The sequence below is a fragment of the Physcomitrium patens genome, chromosome 2 (assembly GCF_059467195.1).
Source record: "Physcomitrium patens ecotype Gransden chromosome 2, ASM5946719v1, whole genome shotgun sequence".
NCBI classification, from domain to species: Eukaryota; Viridiplantae; Streptophyta; class Bryopsida; order Funariales; family Funariaceae; genus Physcomitrium; species Physcomitrium patens.
Genome location: NC_143411.1, coordinates 8,253,203 through 8,271,640, shown reverse-complemented (window position 1 = coordinate 8,271,640; position 18,438 = coordinate 8,253,203). Strand labels below are relative to the sequence as shown.

General features: G+C 35.2%; 2 protein-coding genes across 7 annotated transcripts; both read left to right on the top strand.

Moving 5' to 3' along the window:
- The first annotated feature begins 9 nt into the window (after positions 1-9).
- On the top strand, positions 10-3,516 carry LOC112278005 (caltractin). 2 transcript variants are annotated; one of them, XM_024510963.3, is made up of 6 exons: positions 10-1,428; positions 1,548-1,662; positions 1,922-2,013; positions 2,289-2,367; positions 2,652-2,675; positions 2,972-3,516. In XM_024510963.3, exons 1-6 carry the CDS (start codon positions 1,186-1,188, stop codon positions 3,028-3,030), a joined length of 612 nt encoding a protein of 203 aa, XP_024366731.1. In that variant the 5' UTR covers positions 10-1,185; the 3' UTR covers positions 3,031-3,516. The 2 variants fall into 2 exon arrangements, 1 of the variants encoding a protein (XP_024366731.1); XR_016499086.1 differs by having other exon boundaries at positions 367-1,428; positions 2,117-2,367.
- Positions 3,517-7,690: 4,174 nt separating this feature from the next.
- LOC112278793 (protein DETOXIFICATION 17) lies at positions 7,691-10,487 on the top strand. 5 transcript variants are annotated; one of them, XM_024512564.3, is made up of 2 exons: positions 7,691-7,810; positions 8,549-10,487. In XM_024512564.3, the coding sequence occupies exon 2, from the start codon at positions 8,614-8,616 to the stop codon at positions 10,207-10,209; it is 1,596 nt and encodes a 531-aa protein (XP_024368332.1). In that variant the 5' UTR covers positions 7,691-7,810; positions 8,549-8,613; the 3' UTR covers positions 10,210-10,487. The 5 variants fall into 5 exon arrangements, with proteins under 5 accessions (XP_024368332.1, XP_024368330.1, XP_024368331.1 ...); XM_024512562.3 differs by having other exon boundaries at positions 8,546-10,487; XM_024512563.2 differs by having other exon boundaries at positions 7,691-7,966; positions 8,546-10,487.
- The last annotated feature ends 7,951 nt before the right edge of the window (positions 10,488-18,438 follow it).

The following is an 18,438-nucleotide window of genomic DNA, read 5'->3' as shown; positions in this document are numbered from 1 at the left end:
TTTGGAGCGCACCCAGCTTGGTTTGTTTGGATTCCAAGAACGCTTTTGCTCCAAGCATCTTTATTGATTCGAATTCGCAGAGGGATGGTTTGGCACTTAACTATAGCAGTCGACAGGAATTGAGGTTAGGTTCGTGGGAATATGTCTAATGGGGGTCTTTTGTTGACGCGCGGAGCATCAAATTTAGTGTGTCCGAGGATGTGCTATGTTATAATATTCACTCAGACGTGCAGAAAGTCATGTGTAGACCGAAGCACGTGAATATGATTTTAAAATGTGTAGCATGTATGAAGCGACAAGGTGGTTTTAATGGTAGCATCCGGAATTATGGAGTAAGCAAGGTTTTTTTACAGTTATGTCCTACGTTCAAAGTGTGAAGCCAAGAACACCAAGAGAGGGGGAAGAGCAAGGGTTTGGCACCAACTGTTCGGCGCCCTCCTTCGCCACATGATTACCGTGAGAGTGATCAGCATTTTGTTGGGCGCACCTCTTGATTGGGATAGTGTCATTCCACCTTCTGTAACATTCGAGGAATTTGTACTTCTACTTTCAGTAGTTGGGATACATGTGTGGAGAAGTGAAGTGAGATGTGTTCTGAAAGCGTTTGCTGAGTTCTAAGAGTATCTGTGGTTGTGTCGCTGAGCCATATTCTTAGGCGTGATTATAGACTCAATGTTCGGCCAGTCGAAGGACAAAAAACATAAATTTCAAGTTAACAGCGGCAACGGAATCTAGCTTCCACACTGACGAGATTAAGGCCAATGTTGACTTCTAACTTCAGACGTATGAGTTTTAGACTGACGAAGCTGTGAAGTTGAAGGACTTTTGCAACTGGTTGAGGAACAGCAATCTGCCTTCAGACTGCATAGATGATAACGATGGCGTTATTTCTTTGATTATTAAATGTGCTCTCCTGTGCACAAGAGCCTACTCTTTTGATGAAAGAATGTAGCCTTCGCCCTTACAGCAACTCAACTCCCTGGCCTTCACCACTTCACCAGATTTGTGAAGCTCTTGATGGCAGTGCTTGTGTTGTACAAGCTGAATGGGTAATTTCTTGTAATCTTCGACAAGAATCATGAATCTTTGATGCAGCACATCTTCAACAATAATATTTATTGGTAACCATAACTCCGTCTCGTGGCGATCTTAAATAGTTCCAAGAGGTAGGAATTTTCTGACTACATGGCCACTACAAACAATCAACCCCAAGACTTCCAACGTCTGAGGAGGCCTTCATGGAATCCACCATCTTCAACGCCGTCCATACCACTGGGCTCTCGCCTTGGAGCGTACGCCGCCACCCCCAAAACGGTCGGAAAGAACGATTATTTCGACCTCAGTTACTCTGAGAAGCTCGACATTAGATTGGCATTTGTGCTTTTCGATTCCCGCAAATTTGGAAAGCTTAACTATAAAGACCTGAAGGTGAAATTCGCAGCTGTACCATGTGGTGTGCTTTTACTCTTTACTTAGACTGGGGCCGAGGTATGCTCTGTCCGTCATGCGAACATGAAAGATCACTTTCAAGGACTTCGATGATTCAGGCAGCAATAAGAGGATTGGAGTGCAACGTGAAAAAAGCGGACGTGCAAAAGCTGATGTACCAGTATTCGAAGGAGAATGATGGTGAAATTGATAGCGATGAGTTTCTGCAAATCAGTAAGTGCCAAGCTGTTCTTGTGATGATTATACTTTTTATTATTTTAATGCAAAATCTGAATTGCAAGATTGTGTTACTGGAAGCGTGGAAATTGTCATTAAGATCAGCAGTTAATGTCTTATTTTGCAATTAATCGATATCCTGGTTATTCATGTTCACCTTTCTAAGGACAAAAAACATGTCATAAATGTGGGACATTGCACATTTGTTTCGCGTGTACTGATTCTTTTTTATTTCTGGTTGTTCAAATCATGAAAGTGAACATGAAGTTCAAGGAGAAACTAGACTCGCACGCGAGAGCGGGCAAGTTGTTCGAAATGTTTGATGAAGAAGGCAGGGGTAAAGTATCAGTGAGTACAAACATCCCAGCTCCTTAAACAGCTTTCAAGAAAAATAATTCGATCCTGATACTGTAATATTGTATTTCTGTTGTTTCAGCTGTGGTTTTTGCAGACACCAACAGAGCACGAATGTTTTGATTACAACGGTTTGTTAGGTTATCCTTCGATAAAATCCCGTCCACCAATGCAACGGCCTAATTTATAACTGACTCTATTGAAAACTCGAAGGCGCATAATACAATTTCTTGGTTTGAGTGCGTACATTGATGGTCTGCCATGAGCAGGTGAAGAACTTGAGGAAAGTGTCCAGAGACATCGGAAAGACCTTTACCGATGAACAGCTTGAGGCCATGATCCATGAGTGTAAGTTTGTTTTATATATATGATTGTGAGTAGGTAGCCTCTTTTTCCTAGAATGTTCAAGCAAACAGCTCTAGAAGTCACACAAGGATTTTCCAGATAGTATACTCTACGATTTGGAATTTTTTCAAGACATATGACTGGCTTTGAAGCATGTCTTGCCAGTAGGGTTCACTGTTGAAGGCACACAATTAAGTTTGTGAGGCTGTTTTTAATGCAACTCTGTGCTATTCCCAGAATTGAACTTCTGAATCTAAACTGTCATGTCTATTGGGATGTGTGTGCAGGTGACATGGACGGGGATGGCGAAGGTAAGCTATACACGTTTCTGACTTTTACAAAATCAACCACCACTGTAGGAACTTACCAAAAAAATTTGGGACTGGCCATGAACCATCCAGTGGGCCGTCTGCATCTTGAGCTTGACGATCTATCCTATAGACCGCGCAATCCAACTTGCCAAGAGTTTGTTCGATGAGAAGATGACTCGTTTGTGATGACTTCAGTATCAGTCTTGCACAAGTTTCGGCTTCTTGTTAGATAGTTGTAGTCATAACCAATTTAACACACAAGATATTTGCCTACTTGCGGTTTTTTGAACGTGCAGTTACTGAGATGGAATTTGAGGCGATGATGACGAAGCACCAGACAGCTGACACCATCTAAGTGGAAGAGGACTTCTAATGGGCTATGAAGACGGCCTGCAATTATATAAGTAATCATCCAGTAATGACAGCAGATGCATGAAGAAGCTTAGAAGCAGCAACAATTACAGGGTTAACGACGACTGAACTGAAGCTCCGTTGGCATAACGGTCGGAGTTTTAATTTGTAACGGAACTCTCAGACCTCGTGAAATTTTCATTCAGCCACCATGACAATTCTCAAAGGCTGCTGGTGTGGTCATCAATGTTCCTGGACGTGATAAGAATTGCATCAAACACCCAACTGTGCAAAGCATTTCGATCTGATCGCAACAGGAGGTGAGTCGAAGGCGAATTCCATTGTCTTGTCCACATTGACTAGCCACCTCCGGCAAGTGGACAACAGATCTTAAAGTAGCAGTGAAACAGGGTCTTCATGTGATGACTTTGTATGTATTCTTCAGTTTTATGAGCTCAAAGATTTTTAATATTGATTTTTTTATTCTGTATGACAATGTATTGAAGTGTTCTAAGTCAGTTTCTGTGTCGCTCAGAATCCAAATGAGGGTGAGTGGCCAGTAGATCTCTTAATTTTCCTTTCTATTTTGCAACTCTTGTTAATGCGGCTCCATAATCTCCTTTTCCTTAAAACACACACACTGAATTCTTTCTCATATTGGCAAAATTACTCATGCATCAACCTCAAGTATGCCACCAATGCTTGAAATCAGCAAAAAAAAATTAATCACAATTCTATTCAGCGAGACAGTACAAAATAAGATTCATTCTTCCAACTGAGTAGTTTGTTCAAGGTTAGAAATAGGGTTTTATTCATGTTTACAAGTTGTACAATATAATTTTAGGGGAATGTTAAAGCGACCCATATTTTTACTAAATCGACCCATCATTCCACACCATTTAGTAAAAATCGTTCACACCATCTATGAAATCTGAGGATGGTCTCGAAGGTCTGGATAGCGAGAAGAGGGCGGCTGGGGGTGGGGGTTGTGGACGCAAAGTGTGCGCAATTCAACCTCTGCCTCTACCTGCAATCAGCTGCCCTCCTTCTAGAAATAGAAAATAAAATATCACCACCTACTTGCACTGGACTTGCACCTCGATTTAGTTGCCGTGGGACAGATAACGGATGCATCTTATAGTTTTATACAAGAGTATTATTATTATACTTCGAAGATGTTAAAGTGTTTTTACATGTAGGGAATTCTTACTAAGTGATTTATCAAAATATATTTATTTATATATATACAAACACACACAATTTTACAATACATTCTTGTAAAATAATATAAATAAACAATTATTTTTTTATTCAAATCTGAAAGGTGTAAAAATAAATGTCTCTTCTAAAAATTGAAGATATGTTAATTAAATTAGATTGAACTAAAAAGCATAACACATGATAGAAAAAAATAAGACATACAAAACTTGTATTAATTTAATTTGCATTACATAACAAAATAGCACAAAGAAAATATTTCAAAGAAAAACTTGAAAAGTACTAAATATTTTTAGAAATCAACAAATATATATAAACTAAAGACTCTACCAACATTCGGATCAAGAATTAAAATGTCAGCAATAACTTTTTAAAATTTTAAAAAAGAAATCTAAGACTACATTGTTTTAACCAAATCTTACACAAAAAAAACGTAAGACTTTCTCGCACTACGAAGTTTCATTGATGTATGTCCACGTACTTCTACAAACATATTTCTGTACTTAACTGATTTGGTTGACTTGCTGATAACTTCACCAGAAAATGAGTGCACATCCTTCGAATATATTATCCAAAGCCTCCGAATTTGAGAAGACAACATCGAACATGATGTCAAAAGACTTGTTAGGAAATGTTGCAAGTTTGAAAGGACACCATTACTAATAAAATAAGGTTAAAATATGTGAAGAGCAACTGGGTTTTATAAAGAAAGAACTTACAGGCGGAGTGTTGTAATCTAGGCAAGAGGCTCTGAAACTCCATATTGTTGATATCTTTTGAAGGATGCCAAGCATATTCTATTTGAGAAACTTCTGCATGCTTAGAGTCAGAGATGGTAAGTTGAAGCGTTTTGAATTTATTTAAGGGGCCTCACCATATTTTGGATACTCAAGGGTGTTTGAGGACCTGCAATTAGTCAAACGTCTGAGTTTAATTTGTACAAAATGTTGCCTTAAAAGCAACAAATCTAAGCATGAAGCAAGAATTACCTTAACCAAGCTTGACTTGGGATGCGTTACAATTAAAGCATTCTTTAGAGAATTGTTAAATTGGATAGTTTTGGAATAAATTGCTACCAATGACTCAAATATGTAGTTTTAAGGACTTAACAATTGTTGTACCACTTGTACTTTGAGAATAAATAAACATTTATATCTGTGTAGTATGATACTGGCCTATATTTTTCCGCCACAAAAGATAGATAAAGAATTGTATTTGTAAATCAATCCATGAGAGCCACGATTTTACTTAGTGAAAGTATGTACTGTCCAACTCCCTTTTCCCAATATATGTGAGTACAATGAAGCATGAAGAGTTCCAAAGTAATGGCTAAGCCTTTCAGAATCCTGGTAAACAATACTATGTTAAAAAATATGTACTATATATATATATATATATACCTTCATACTGACTCTCACTCCCATTCACTCACTGGCACGACCCCCCGAGGCACCGAGTTGCAGCGCATGGAGAATAGGGATTCATGGCACCAGCAGGCATACGAGCCCCACAAGTGTCTTGCCATGCGCCTGGGGCTGTCGACGCAGGCGAGCGTCACCCCGGAGGAGCCGGACCGTGCCGAGTTGGATATGGCATCATCGACCCTGCACATGATCCTCGCCGCATTGCAAAAGTAGTTCCATTTACCGCTCGTGTGCTGGGCTTTGAATTCGCTTGCTGGCCACTCCACTCCCTTGTTGCCTTCACATGATGCTCGCCTCTACCCACCCTTACAGCAGCCGCCCTTCCTCCCCTCGTTCACTGCTTCATGGAGCCAGACCTCCGGTGAGTGTGTGTGACGGAGTGAGTGAGTGAGAGAGAGGCTGATGAACTCGGTGCCGACGTATGAAATATCCTCAACTGAATATTCCGTGCTGCGTGTTGAGTCGACACTGAAGCCGATGAAATCCTACACATAACATGTTTGATTAATCTGCTTTGAGATTGCTTTCTTAGACGCGACCTTGGGATAAATATAAGAAGAAATAAACAAACTATCAGTTTGCATTTGTAAGCACATTCTAATTGTTTAACCCTCACATTTTGTCAACCTTATTTACTTTCATCATTTCCAGTGTTAATTGTTTTTACTATAAAAATGATATCTTTAATTTCCCTTGTCAGGTGTTGCAATCCAATTGACTTTGATGTAAACGTTTATTCAGATTACTTCAATGTCGAGCAGTCTTATTTTTGTTTTCTGTTCTCAGTATTTAATAATAATAACATATTCTGGATATGTGGTAGATACTTTTCAGGACCCATTTAGAATTCATCCGCCTGAATAGTCTCTGTGCAATAAAGTCATCAGCTGCGAGGGTAGCCAGTTCCTCTTCTCAGCTTACATTATATTATGTCATATCATGTCACGTCATTCGTTCATTCACCTGTGTGGGTGTCATTTTTCGAGTGGAAGCGGAGTTTTGTGTACAGTAAATTGGGTGAGTGGTGAGCCTCGATGCATTCAAGCTGTGGACCTCACAGGTCCACTTCAAGCAAAACTGATCCGTCCTGCCGGTGCCTGTTTGATTCAACTGATCTGATGCTTTCCCGGGCTCAGATGGCTGAATTTCGGCCAGAAGCCTTCAACAAAATGCCTATCTCACTTACGACCTGGGGACGCTCGTGCAAAAGCCTCACGGAGATTGTGATTTGTCTGTGACAAAGTTCTATCGTGGTCCAAGCCTTTGAAGCTCTTGGCACTCTTGTTAGTGCCCAGGTTGATCGCTAGCTAAACTGCCGTCGCCGATGTTGAAAGCAATGACGGTTCAACGTAGTGATGGCTCCACTTGCCAAAAGTGCTGGATGAGCTTCCGTAGTCTTGCCTTCCCTGTCTTTCGTCTTTTATTGAATGGCTGGGATTGATACGGTGAACAGTTAACTGACACATGGACAACGCCTCCAAATGTGAGCCATACAAAATGGGTATTTTCAATAAAATACTCGTGTTTTGGATCGAAAATGACTACATATACTTTAATTAAAAAAGTCGATCGTTTTTGCACAAAGCGCTCACCAAATCAAGAGCTTCTGTGGTGCCTCTCCACCCAAATTTATCCAGTTTCGGAACAAGGAAGATCCAATAACCTTGGGCGAACAACTTTCTTATAAACTTTTAGTAGGACTGCAGAATGGGGGGGGGGATACTGCTTATTAATATGAGCACATGGAAAAATTGTGGCATATAAATCTAGTAAGAGACAAGTTATTAATTAATAAATCTCTAAGGGTAAGAATAGAGAGTGGTAGCGGAGATTCAGGTAATTTAAGCCTCAGTCTTTCATCACCCCCCCCCCCGGTGTCCAAACCCAGCTTGTGTGGTCCACGGCTGCCAGCGTCGGAAGCATCCTTTTCCTAGATTATGCGCACCCTTGGTCTTTCTACAAAGTCCTTGAGCAATCCATATAATGATCGGCACATGCATTAAGACGGTGTCAGTTTCCAGCAAGGGCTCTGCTCCGCGCCTGAGCACTGAACCCCTTCCTTATTAGCAGCTGGTGATACACCAGGCGGGGGAGTATCCGGGCAGTGCGAAACGCATGGGCTCCTCATCCTCGTGAAATTCAGTAGGTGGCCTGAACTCTTCACTGCTCTTGTCGATTGAGCCTCTCCACCTCGACCGATGGTTTAGATGCAGTTTTCGGCTCAGACAACGTAGAATCCTGCGTTACGTCCGTGTCATCTCTCGATCGCTGCGGCAACCACCACCGTAACTCATTCTCGTAAGCTGTTAGCCGCCAATTGAATGCATATAGTGGTTGGGCACCCTGAGAGCTGCAGAAGCTGCCGAGTTCGACAGTCACCTTATTGGTTAGTTTGCAGATTCTAGTGCAAACAGATCGGGATATTGTAGGAAGACGTGTATTTCTGTTGAATACTGTTCCTTCGGGAGGGACCTAACTAGTGATTGTTTTGCTATTGGAATGAATTTTTGAGACAGCTTAGCGCGAAGTGAATGCGTACTGTGCCATCTGAAGCTAGTTTCAACGTCACTAGATTGAATTTTCTGTCATTAAAAGGTGTCCGCATGCATATTTAGAGTGCTATTTAACTGAGTAGTCAAGTCGTTCACCAGTTGATGGGAGGACTCAATCTCTAAAAACACCCGATTACAATTGTCCAGTTCCTTCGTACTGAATTTCTTTGGTTCGACTCTTTTTATCTTTTATGATTCAACAATATGATGATTTCACTACATTTAGAAACTCAGTACTGCAGTGTATGTGTCTGTTAGAAAAGAAACTCGGGATGACCACAATGTAGTGGTAATGACTTCTTGTACGCATGTGCTTCTTCTGCAGTAGTTGAAACGAAGCAGTAACTTCCATCTGGAGTCCATATTGAGAGGGCGTTCGAGACACAGAAAGCCATGGAGGATCAACAAGACAACTTGCAGGAACCACTGCTGCAGTCGTCAGTCGTAATACCCCACCACGAGGGACACACTTTCACTTTCGCCAACGGCGTCACCAGATCAGTCAGCAGACGCGATGAGGTCATCGCTCTCACGCCTGATTGGATCTGGGGAGAGGTCCAGAAGCAAGTGTACATCGCCGCTCCTATGGTCTGCGTCTCACTGCTGCAATACTTGCTTACTGTGGTCTCAGTCATGTTCGTTGGTCATCTGGGAGAGCTGCAGTTGGCGAGTGCATCCATTGCGAGCTCATTTTCCAATGTAACGGGAACCACTTTGCTGATTGGAATGGCCTCCGCACTCGAGACACTTTGCGGCCAAGCGTACGGAGCAAAACAGTACCATATGCTGGGCATTCACATGCAACGTGCGATTTTCGTTCTGTACCTGGTCAGCGTACCGATCGCAGTCGTTTGGTGGAACATGGACACTATCCTCATACATTTAGGTCAAGACCCTGAGATCTCCGCACTAGCAGGAGTGTACGCCAGATACTTGGTGCCCACTTTGTTCGGTGCCGCTACACTACAACCCATGGTGAAATTTCTGCAAACTCAGAGTATTGTGCTGCCAATGGCACTGTTCTCTGCTGCTGCAGTACTTATTCAGATTCCCCTCTGCTGGGTTATGATATTCAAGCTTGAGTTCGGATATCGCAGTGCCGCGATCGCGACAAGCCTAGCAACTTGGATGAATGCAATCTTCATGGCTCTTTACATCAAATTCTCCCCAAGATGCAGGAAGTCATGGACATCACTGTCCACCGATGCCTTCCATGAACTCGGAGCCTTCACCAAACTCGCCATCCCCTCTGCAATCATGATCTGTCTCGAGTACTGGTCTTTCGAAGGCCTTGTGCTCCTCTCTGGGTTGCTGCCAAACCCCAAGCTGGAAACTTCCACTCTCTCAATCTGCCTAACGAGTACAGCTTTGCTATACATGATCCCCTTCGGCATTGGTGCGGCCGTGAGTACTCGTGTGGGCAACGAGCTCGGCGCCGGACGACCTCAGGCTGCTAAAGGCGCGGTTCTAATCGCAGTCGGCATGGGTCTCACCGAAGGTCTTCTGATGGCAACAATCATGTACTTTGCGCGGTACATTTGGGGCACAGCGTTCACATTCGAAGAGGAAGTCATTCAGTACGTGGCACGGTGCATCCCATTGCTTGCCTTCATGCACATCATGGATTCTCTGCAGGGGGTTCTATCAGGAGTAGCGCGTGGTTGCGGTTGGCAGGCGTTCGGTGCCGCCGCTAACTTGTGCGCTTTCTACGTCGTCGGTCTACCATCTGCAATCGTTCTCGCATTTGTATTCGACCTTAAAGGTCGGGGTCTGTGGATAGGAATGGTTGGAGGTATCGTCACCCAGGCGATTGCTCTTTCTATCCTGACCCTAAGGACGAACTGGCAAAAACAAGCCGAAGACGCGTTGCTTCGGGTATATGATTCTGCTACCGCAACTCTCCCCGTTGAATCTAACCACGAGAAGAACGGCGACGTCCCGGCACTGGAACCCTTCAAGGATAACGATCACGATGATCGTAAACAATAGGATCTAATCCTGGAACTGCGACGATTTGGCAGGTGATGATAGATAGGGATCTACACACACTATAGAGACACACATCCAAGATCAGTATTGAGTTATGCATTGGTCCTCGCGCCTCTCAAGAGTAGACATTAGATCAGTAGCTTTCTTTATGGATTGATATCAACTGAAGCGTTGTAATTTGTTCTTAGTCACATGACGGTGGGGCAAACCCAATCAACATGTATCGAAGATGCATCTGGATATTCAATACAAATATATAATATTTTTTTGAAACGCAATATGAACTCCCTTGCTGGAAGATGTATGGTGTTAACGTGAATGCAAAACGTATGAATCAAGGTTTGAAGTCTGGTTGGCCTGTACAATCACCTGATATCAGAGCTAATGTGTGATCTATTAGCAGGTGATTAGACAGTCTAATTGGTCTTGAAATCTCATTGTGTAGTCCCCTGATTCATTATTCTTCATCTGTAGTACCTACTATATTTTTGCAAATTTCTAAAAGTGTGTATGTGTATGTCTGTATATAAGTACATCAAAAACATAAAATTTTCATTTATCCTTATAACTTGTATCAACAATTTAGTATAATTTTTTGCTTGTGTATGTCTGCTAACCTTCAATGCAGCCATATGTTGTATCTTTTGATCATGTTGTTTTGTAATATATTTATATTGAATTAAAAAGAAGAAATTAAGATTTTTATTATTCTTATCTTTAATGAGACAAAAAAACTTTAAAAGTATGGATCAAGTATTAAAGACTATTTTCTTAATATATTAGTATTTAATAATCAAAATAATTAAGCAATTCTTTAGTTACTTGTTTATTATTTTATGAATTACACAAGAAATTATTATGCTCAATATATAAGGTACTTTTTAATAATTAATCTTTCAAAAATAAAAAATCCTTAATAATTGATTAATTTTTTTGGAAGCCAACTCAATTTATGGTGCATAACATACAACTTTTGATTTCTTATATTTAATTAATTTTAATTGGCTTTTATTATTTAATGGAGGCATTTAACAAAAGCCATGTAACTGCAAGCATAAAAACAAGTAATTTAGATTATAGGGCCCTAGCAATGATGATTTCCACCTTAGCTTTAATCTACCACTTTTGATGATTAATAACCTCTAATAATTAAAAAATACTATATATATTATTTATTTAATAATAAGTTATTTTTAATAATTTGATATTTTATGATTGAAAATAAGTTGAGGTACAAGTTAAGGTATAAACTTATGCTGAAGGAGTTATTTCTTATATTAAATAATTTTTTTTTTTTTAAATTTTTTATAAAGACATGTAAAAATAAATTTGATACAAAATAACTATGATTCAATTGAAGAACAAAGAGTCTTTTAGAGAATTATTTTGAGATTTGAAGTATTGTTGTGATGTAAAAGTAATATGCTTGTAAAGAATTATTTCATAATATATATATAAATAATACAAGCCTGCAAAGTCAACATGTGTTGGAGGTCTTATAGAACATTATCATTTAGCTCCTGGTTAGATAGTATATATGGAGGCAAAAGTGAAGCCTTCTTCATTCTTATCAACACCTTTCTAGTCCTTAGTCTTGTTTCAAGACTTTCTAATCTTATTATCTTTGGCAATAGCCATTCTAGTTTAATATTATATTATCTTTGAATGATTATCTAGTCTTTTTGAGTGACACAAGAGTATCTTGATCTTTCAATTCTTCATGATTCATGTCCTTGATAGACAACTAATAAATGTTAATATTATATTTTTATTAAATAGAATTCTATTCATTTTTTAAGGCCATAAATAAAATAAATTAGAATAAATTAATTTTTTTTCTATTACATATATCTTAAAATAGATGTAAATAATATCTTCTAATAAAAATTATCTTAAAATATTAAATATTGATATCCATAGAATATTGGTTATAAAGTTGGATCAAAATCTAATCTCATAGGCATTAAACTACTCTTTTAGAAAAAATCCAAGGTTCTTCTATTAATTACAGAGTCAGAGTAGATAAAAGATTTAAAAAGATATGATTATGCATGAATTTTGAATGAATTAAATTATTATTGAATTTGTGAGATCTTTCAAAGTAAAAGATGTTTTAAGTGGTTTTGGTTTTCAAAAAATAAAAGAAAGTTTATATGCTTAAAAATTCTATATCAAGGTTAATAATTTAATAAAAAAAATAAATAAGTGAGATTTTTTTTAAAAAAGATGAAAAATAGAAATAAGAAAGCATATATATTAAAAAGAAATTAAAAAGGTTATTGTTAAAAGACAAAAAAAATTAAAGACCTTTTAAACTAAACTAAAAGCAATAAAGAAATTGACAAGAATAAAAAAAGGCTTCACTCTTGCATATATATATATGTATATATATATATATATATATATATATATATTATTTAACTAGAAGCTTCATGGCAACATTCTATAAAATCTCCAATATATGCCTAATTTGTGAGACACATGTCTTAGCTTATAAGGCAAGTTTTTTATATATATACTACATGGGTAGCTTTAACCACAAGCTACCAAAACGTATGACATATAGCTAATTTTTTGGTCAAGTGTTCAATCTATTAATCATCTATAAACACATATATAGATGAAATTGTATCTATAATCTTTTAAGAAGCTTTTCTATAAGATATTATCAAATTAATCTATTTTTATCTATTTCTATTTATTTATATTATTTAAATAACTATGAAAGTAGATATTTATGTTTGTGATATTTTATGAAGATTCTAACATATTAATAAGTAAAAATTTGTAGAAATGTACATCTCCTTGTCTTAATTTTTTTTGTTAATTAAAAATTAATCTAAAAATTAGATTGAAGATTATTAAAATCTAATTCAATTAGAATTTCAAAATTTGGATTTCAAGGATAAATAAGAATTTCTTCAATCTTGAATAATCTGGTAGTTGTATTAAAGAAAAATTATGTAAATATATTATAAATTTAATTTTTAATTACTTATTAAATTTATGTACAACTAGAAAATTCAATAAGAAATTATTTTTGTTAAAAGATTAATAATAAGATTAAAAAAAAAAGATAGTTAATATCCAAATAAATAAAGAGCTTTATTTTTTAATTAATAAGTTAGATTCTTTTAGACATTATTATACTTGTTGTTAACTATTAAATTAAAATATGTGACCAATTTTAAATAAGATCAATAATTATTGAGATTTTAAGATAAATTAAAGATTGATTAAAATTAAATAGATTTTAATTAATATTTTATTAAGATTAGTAGGATATTTTTAATATTTGATTAAAATTATTAGGATTTTTATTATATTTTATTAGAATTTGTTTAATATTTACATAAGATCTATTAAGTTTTATTTAAGACTTTATTAGGATTGACAAAAAAATAAAGAAATATTGAAGATGTAGTGGATTTGCTTAGAAAATGAAAAAGAAAGAAGGATAGGATTAATATTCCACGAATAATACAAACACCTAAATTCAAGTGCATATAATATAATCAATAATTCTTATTATTCAATCTCTAGCATCTACATCAAAGAAAGAAGATATGGGAGTTGAAGAGATTATATATGAGATGCAAAATCTTCAAATCAAATTAGTAAGACTTGAAAAAAGACCTCAACAAATAATTTGAAGGCTATTTCTAAACAAAGATATATATAAAGAATATTTGATGTAATGATGCTTTTTATATTAGGAAGGATTGCAATGAATTTAATGATATGCTGCAACAAGGAGTTATTTTTTGGAAGATGAAAAGGTGGCATTAAAGAACATAAGATAGATGATGACTTTGATGGAAGTATAGAGATAAGTAGATTTTGGACTTCTATCATTTTTATAATGCAAAAAGAAAAAAATACCCGGATAAGCATTATTTAAAACTATAGTAACAATATATTATCATGTGATAATACAACTATACAGTGAAAAAAAAAATATAGATGTTATTATAGAAATGCCTAACAAAAAGATATAGTAAAAAAATAAAAATAAATAATAGAAAGATAATAAAAGATTTAGTCTTAATACTTCTTTTTGTAGAAGGGACTTCTATTTACTTTGTAGAGGCATAAATGAGCCAAATCAAAGTAAATGAGATAAGAAATGATATAGGTATGTATTGGAGGGAGTTAAGAATAGATTTTGGCAAAATTTACCTCAAAAAGCCAAGAATTGATACCTGGAGAGGACCAATTGTCAACTTGAATCAAATTCAAACTCCAAGACATAAAACCATGTACTTATGGTGACTCTAAGGTCCTTTAGTAGATTGGAGAAAAGAATTTGAGAGAAAACTTAAAGAAATATTTTTAGGCATTAATTTTATGTCAATCATGTTAATACTAGATTTTTGAGGGATTTTCAAAGTTAGTTATGTTCTTTGTTGGTTTAGATTTAAAAAAATAAAAACATGTTTATAAATTTGAAGGTTTTTTAAGTTTTGTAGTATATATATGGGTGAATTTTAGGCTTTCTATTAGTGTTCTAGTTGTTAATGTATGTGCAAATTTTAAAGTCAATCAAACAATTAAATTAAAGTGTGTAAAGATTTTTGTGGGTTGAGATCTTAGAAATTAGAGTTTGAAGGTCAGTGAATATTTCTATGATTTTCAATAATCTATTGATTGGATTAAAATGAATTATTTTTGTATGAATGCTAGACTTGATTTTTAATATTTTAAATAGAATTTATGAGAAATTTAACATTTCAAAAAGGAGATATTGGTATTAGAAGTTCAATATTTAGATTAGAGTAGGAGGCCATCTAATATCTAATTGGATTATCTTATTTTTTTCTCAATTGATAAGTGCGATTGATTTCATCTTTTTTGTATTTATTTCTATCCAAGACATTAAAAAGTTTACAAAATTGGAATTGACATGAATAATTCAATTATTAGTTGTTGAGGTTCTATTTTCCATAGAATTTATTAAGAGTTTGTTTAAAATCTAGGATTTATTTTGGGCTTAGGATTTGGTCTAGGATTTTGTCAAGATTAAAATTTGCTTGAGATTTGGTTTAAAACTTGATTAGAAATTGATTAATATTTATTTGGGATTTATTTAAGATTTAGAATTTTATTAGGATTTTATTAGAATTTGACATAGGATTTGATTAAGGTTCATTTAGGATTTTAATTTTCTTTTGATTTAAGATTTTATTAAGATTTAATTAAGATTTTAATTATAATAATACTAAGATTATTATTTTTAGTATTTCTTTAGGATTCTTTGTGGTTTCTTTAAAGATTTCTATTTCTAATATTTCTTTAATATTATTGTTATTTCTTAAAAATTTTATTTTTATATTTCTTTAAGATTTCTTATTATTTTTCTTTGAAATTAGTTTGAGACTTCTTGTCAAAGATAAGAACTTGATGAAAATAAATAAATAAGTGAGATTTTTTTCAAAGAAAGATGACAAAATAGAAATAATTAAATATGCATATTAAAAAAGAAATTAGAATGGCTATTGCCAAAAGACAAGAAAACTAGAGACCCTTGAAACTAGACTAGAAGTAAGAAAGGAATTGATAAGAATGAATAAGGCTTCACTCTTGCCTCTATATATACTATCTACATAGGAGCTGCATGGCAATGTTCTATAGGACCTTCAAAAATATGTTGACTTTGCACAACACATATCTTAACTTGCAAGACAAGTTTTCTATGTGGGCACCACATAGTTAGCTTGTTCTGCAAGCTATCAACATGTGTGACACGTAGTTAGCTTGTTAACCAAGTTTTTAACCTACCAATCAAGTATAAACACATGTAAAATCAAAGCAACGTCTATAAAGTTTTATTATGGATATATATATTTATCTCAATAGTTACTTATATGATTAAGTAGAAGTAAGTAAATATAGAATAATTTCATAAAGTCTTCTAGAGAAGCTTTTTAGATGCTTCATAGATGTAATGTCATATGGCATGATTTACTATTTGAGAATACAATGAGTATCTAGCTATAGAAAGTTTAGCTTAAACCTTTATATGAATCTTTTTTTAGCTTCTAAAACTCCTTTGATTTGCATAAAAATCAAAATATAACAAAATCCCTTCAAAACATATTTTTTCCATGAAGGGTTTTTTTGTTCCAAACTTTAGAAATTCATAACTCTTGATCTAAAAAATTCAATTTGTCTCAAATTTATAAGATACATAGAATTCACTCTTAACTTTTACCACAAAAAAAACCAACTACAAATTCACTCCTGATATTTTGGCATCTAAGAAATCCTAGCAGATGCTCTAAACCCTAATTTATAAGCACTTGAGCACTATTTTCTTAATATCTCAAGAATCCAATATTCAAATATCATCAAACTTATGTATATAGTTTACTAACATGAAATTACACATTTCTTGAAATTTTGAGCCAAAACCTTTTCAAATTTCTCAAGATATAGTCCATGACACAACCACTAGTAAATCGGGTCAATTACTACCCTTAGATTGCATGCGTTGACTTCAAAATCCAATAACTCCTTCATTCCAACTTAGAATTCAGCAAGCAGTATGTGAAAAGTATAGCTGCAAAATTTCTCTCTTGAGTCGCAATCATCGATCCTCAATTGCTATCCATACGCATACGTTATTGCCAAAAAGATTGATAGTAGCTCCCAAATCAACACCTTAACTTTGAGCGCCTATATCTCCTCCATATAAACTCCAAACTATACAAAACTTACACCAAAACCATAGCCAAAAACCTAAACTTGTTGACCCTAGCCTTCAAAGCTCAAATGGCTCCGAAAAACTAACCCCAATCTCTAATATGGCCTTGGACAGCCTCCTCAAAGTCCATTGGTCATGATTTTTAACCAATAGGAATGGAGATTTTCATCATCCATCTCCATTCATCTATATTGGTACCCTAATTACTCCTTTTGTTACCAAAATCCTTCTTCAATTCTTTTTCTTATAAGATTTACATAATTTATATTCTAAACACCAAATAAAAGAACCAAAATAAGTTTTCAAAGGTTACCAATGTCTAATAAATGTGATTCTAAATATTTAGAAGTTACTATCAATCAAAACCAATTTTAAAAGCTACTATCAAAAGAAAATTAAAGTTATACAAATTCTATAGTAATCTTTTTAAACAATCACTTCTCAAGGTAATAATTAAATTATATTCTACAACCAATTAAAATCTACTAACATGGCTCTTACCATGTAACTTAATAAATTATATATTAAGTACATAATTATATTATTTTCATATAATAGCCAAACCACAACACGACAACGATTTTGACTTTAGATGTATTTATAAGTTAGAAACTTGGCCAAAAAGCTAACCATGTATTGATAGCTTGTGGAACAAGTTATCTCTGTGTAATAGCTTATGGAAGAAGCCAACTACATGGTGCATACATAGATAACTTGCCTTGCAAGATAAGACATATGGTTAGCAAAGTCAACACATGTTGGAGGTCCTATAGGACATCGCCACGTAGTTCTTAATTAGATAGTATATATGGAGGCAAGAGTGAAGCCTTCTTCACTCTTGTCAATGTCTTTTTAGTCTTAGTCTTGTTTCAAGACTTTTTAATCTTCTTGCTTTTGGCAATAGCCATTCTAGTTAATATAGCATCATCTTTTGAGAGACTTTTTAGTTCTCTTCAGTGATAGAAGAGTGTATTGAGGATTTTCTCTCTTCCAGATTCATGTCCTTAATAGTTTGACAAGAGTGCTAACATATTGTTTTTGTCTTGTTTTAGAAGTGAGTGGATTATTCCACTTCTATTGTTGTATTTTGAAGGTTACAAACTATCCACCTTTAAACAAAAAAACTTATTTTTTAACACTGATCTTATTCCTAAAGAAAGTGGATTACCTTTCTTTGTAGGATTTGTTTTTAGACGTTGCAGTTTACCCTCTTCTAATTTAACTTTTGAATTGGTTTGAGTTGTTCTATAGAAGGAAAGATTATGGATGCTACTCTCAACAGAAGTGAGAATAGATTTGTAACTATGGCAAATCTTCATGAGCTTGTCAACACTCTAAGAGTAGAAATCTCACGTATTTCTAATGTGAATCATGGAAGTACTATGCCTATGGAAGAAGTTTAGAGTCTACGACAAGAAGTTGTGCAGTTGAAAGAAGCAAATAGATCAACATTACAACCAAATTCAAGGAGTTTTGCTTTTGCAAGTATGACAGGGACAAGGATTAGTATGTGTGAGAAGTTTGAT

Excerpts from the sequence above, each read along its gene's own strand:
- LOC112278005 (XM_024510963.3), top strand. The coding sequence starts at position 1,186 with ATGGCCACTACAAACAATCAACCCCAAGACTTCCAACGTCTGAGGAGG. Across the intron at positions 1,429-1,547 it reads TTAACTATAAAGACCTGAAG|GCAGCAATAAGAGGATTGGA; the intron begins GTGAAATTCGCA and ends TCGATGATTCAG. Across the intron at positions 2,676-2,971 it reads CATGGACGGGGATGGCGAAG|TTACTGAGATGGAATTTGAG; the intron begins GTAAGCTATACA and ends TTGAACGTGCAG.
- LOC112278793 (XM_024512564.3), top strand. The coding sequence starts at position 8,614 with ATGGAGGATCAACAAGACAACTTGCAGGAACCACTGCTGCAGTCGTCA.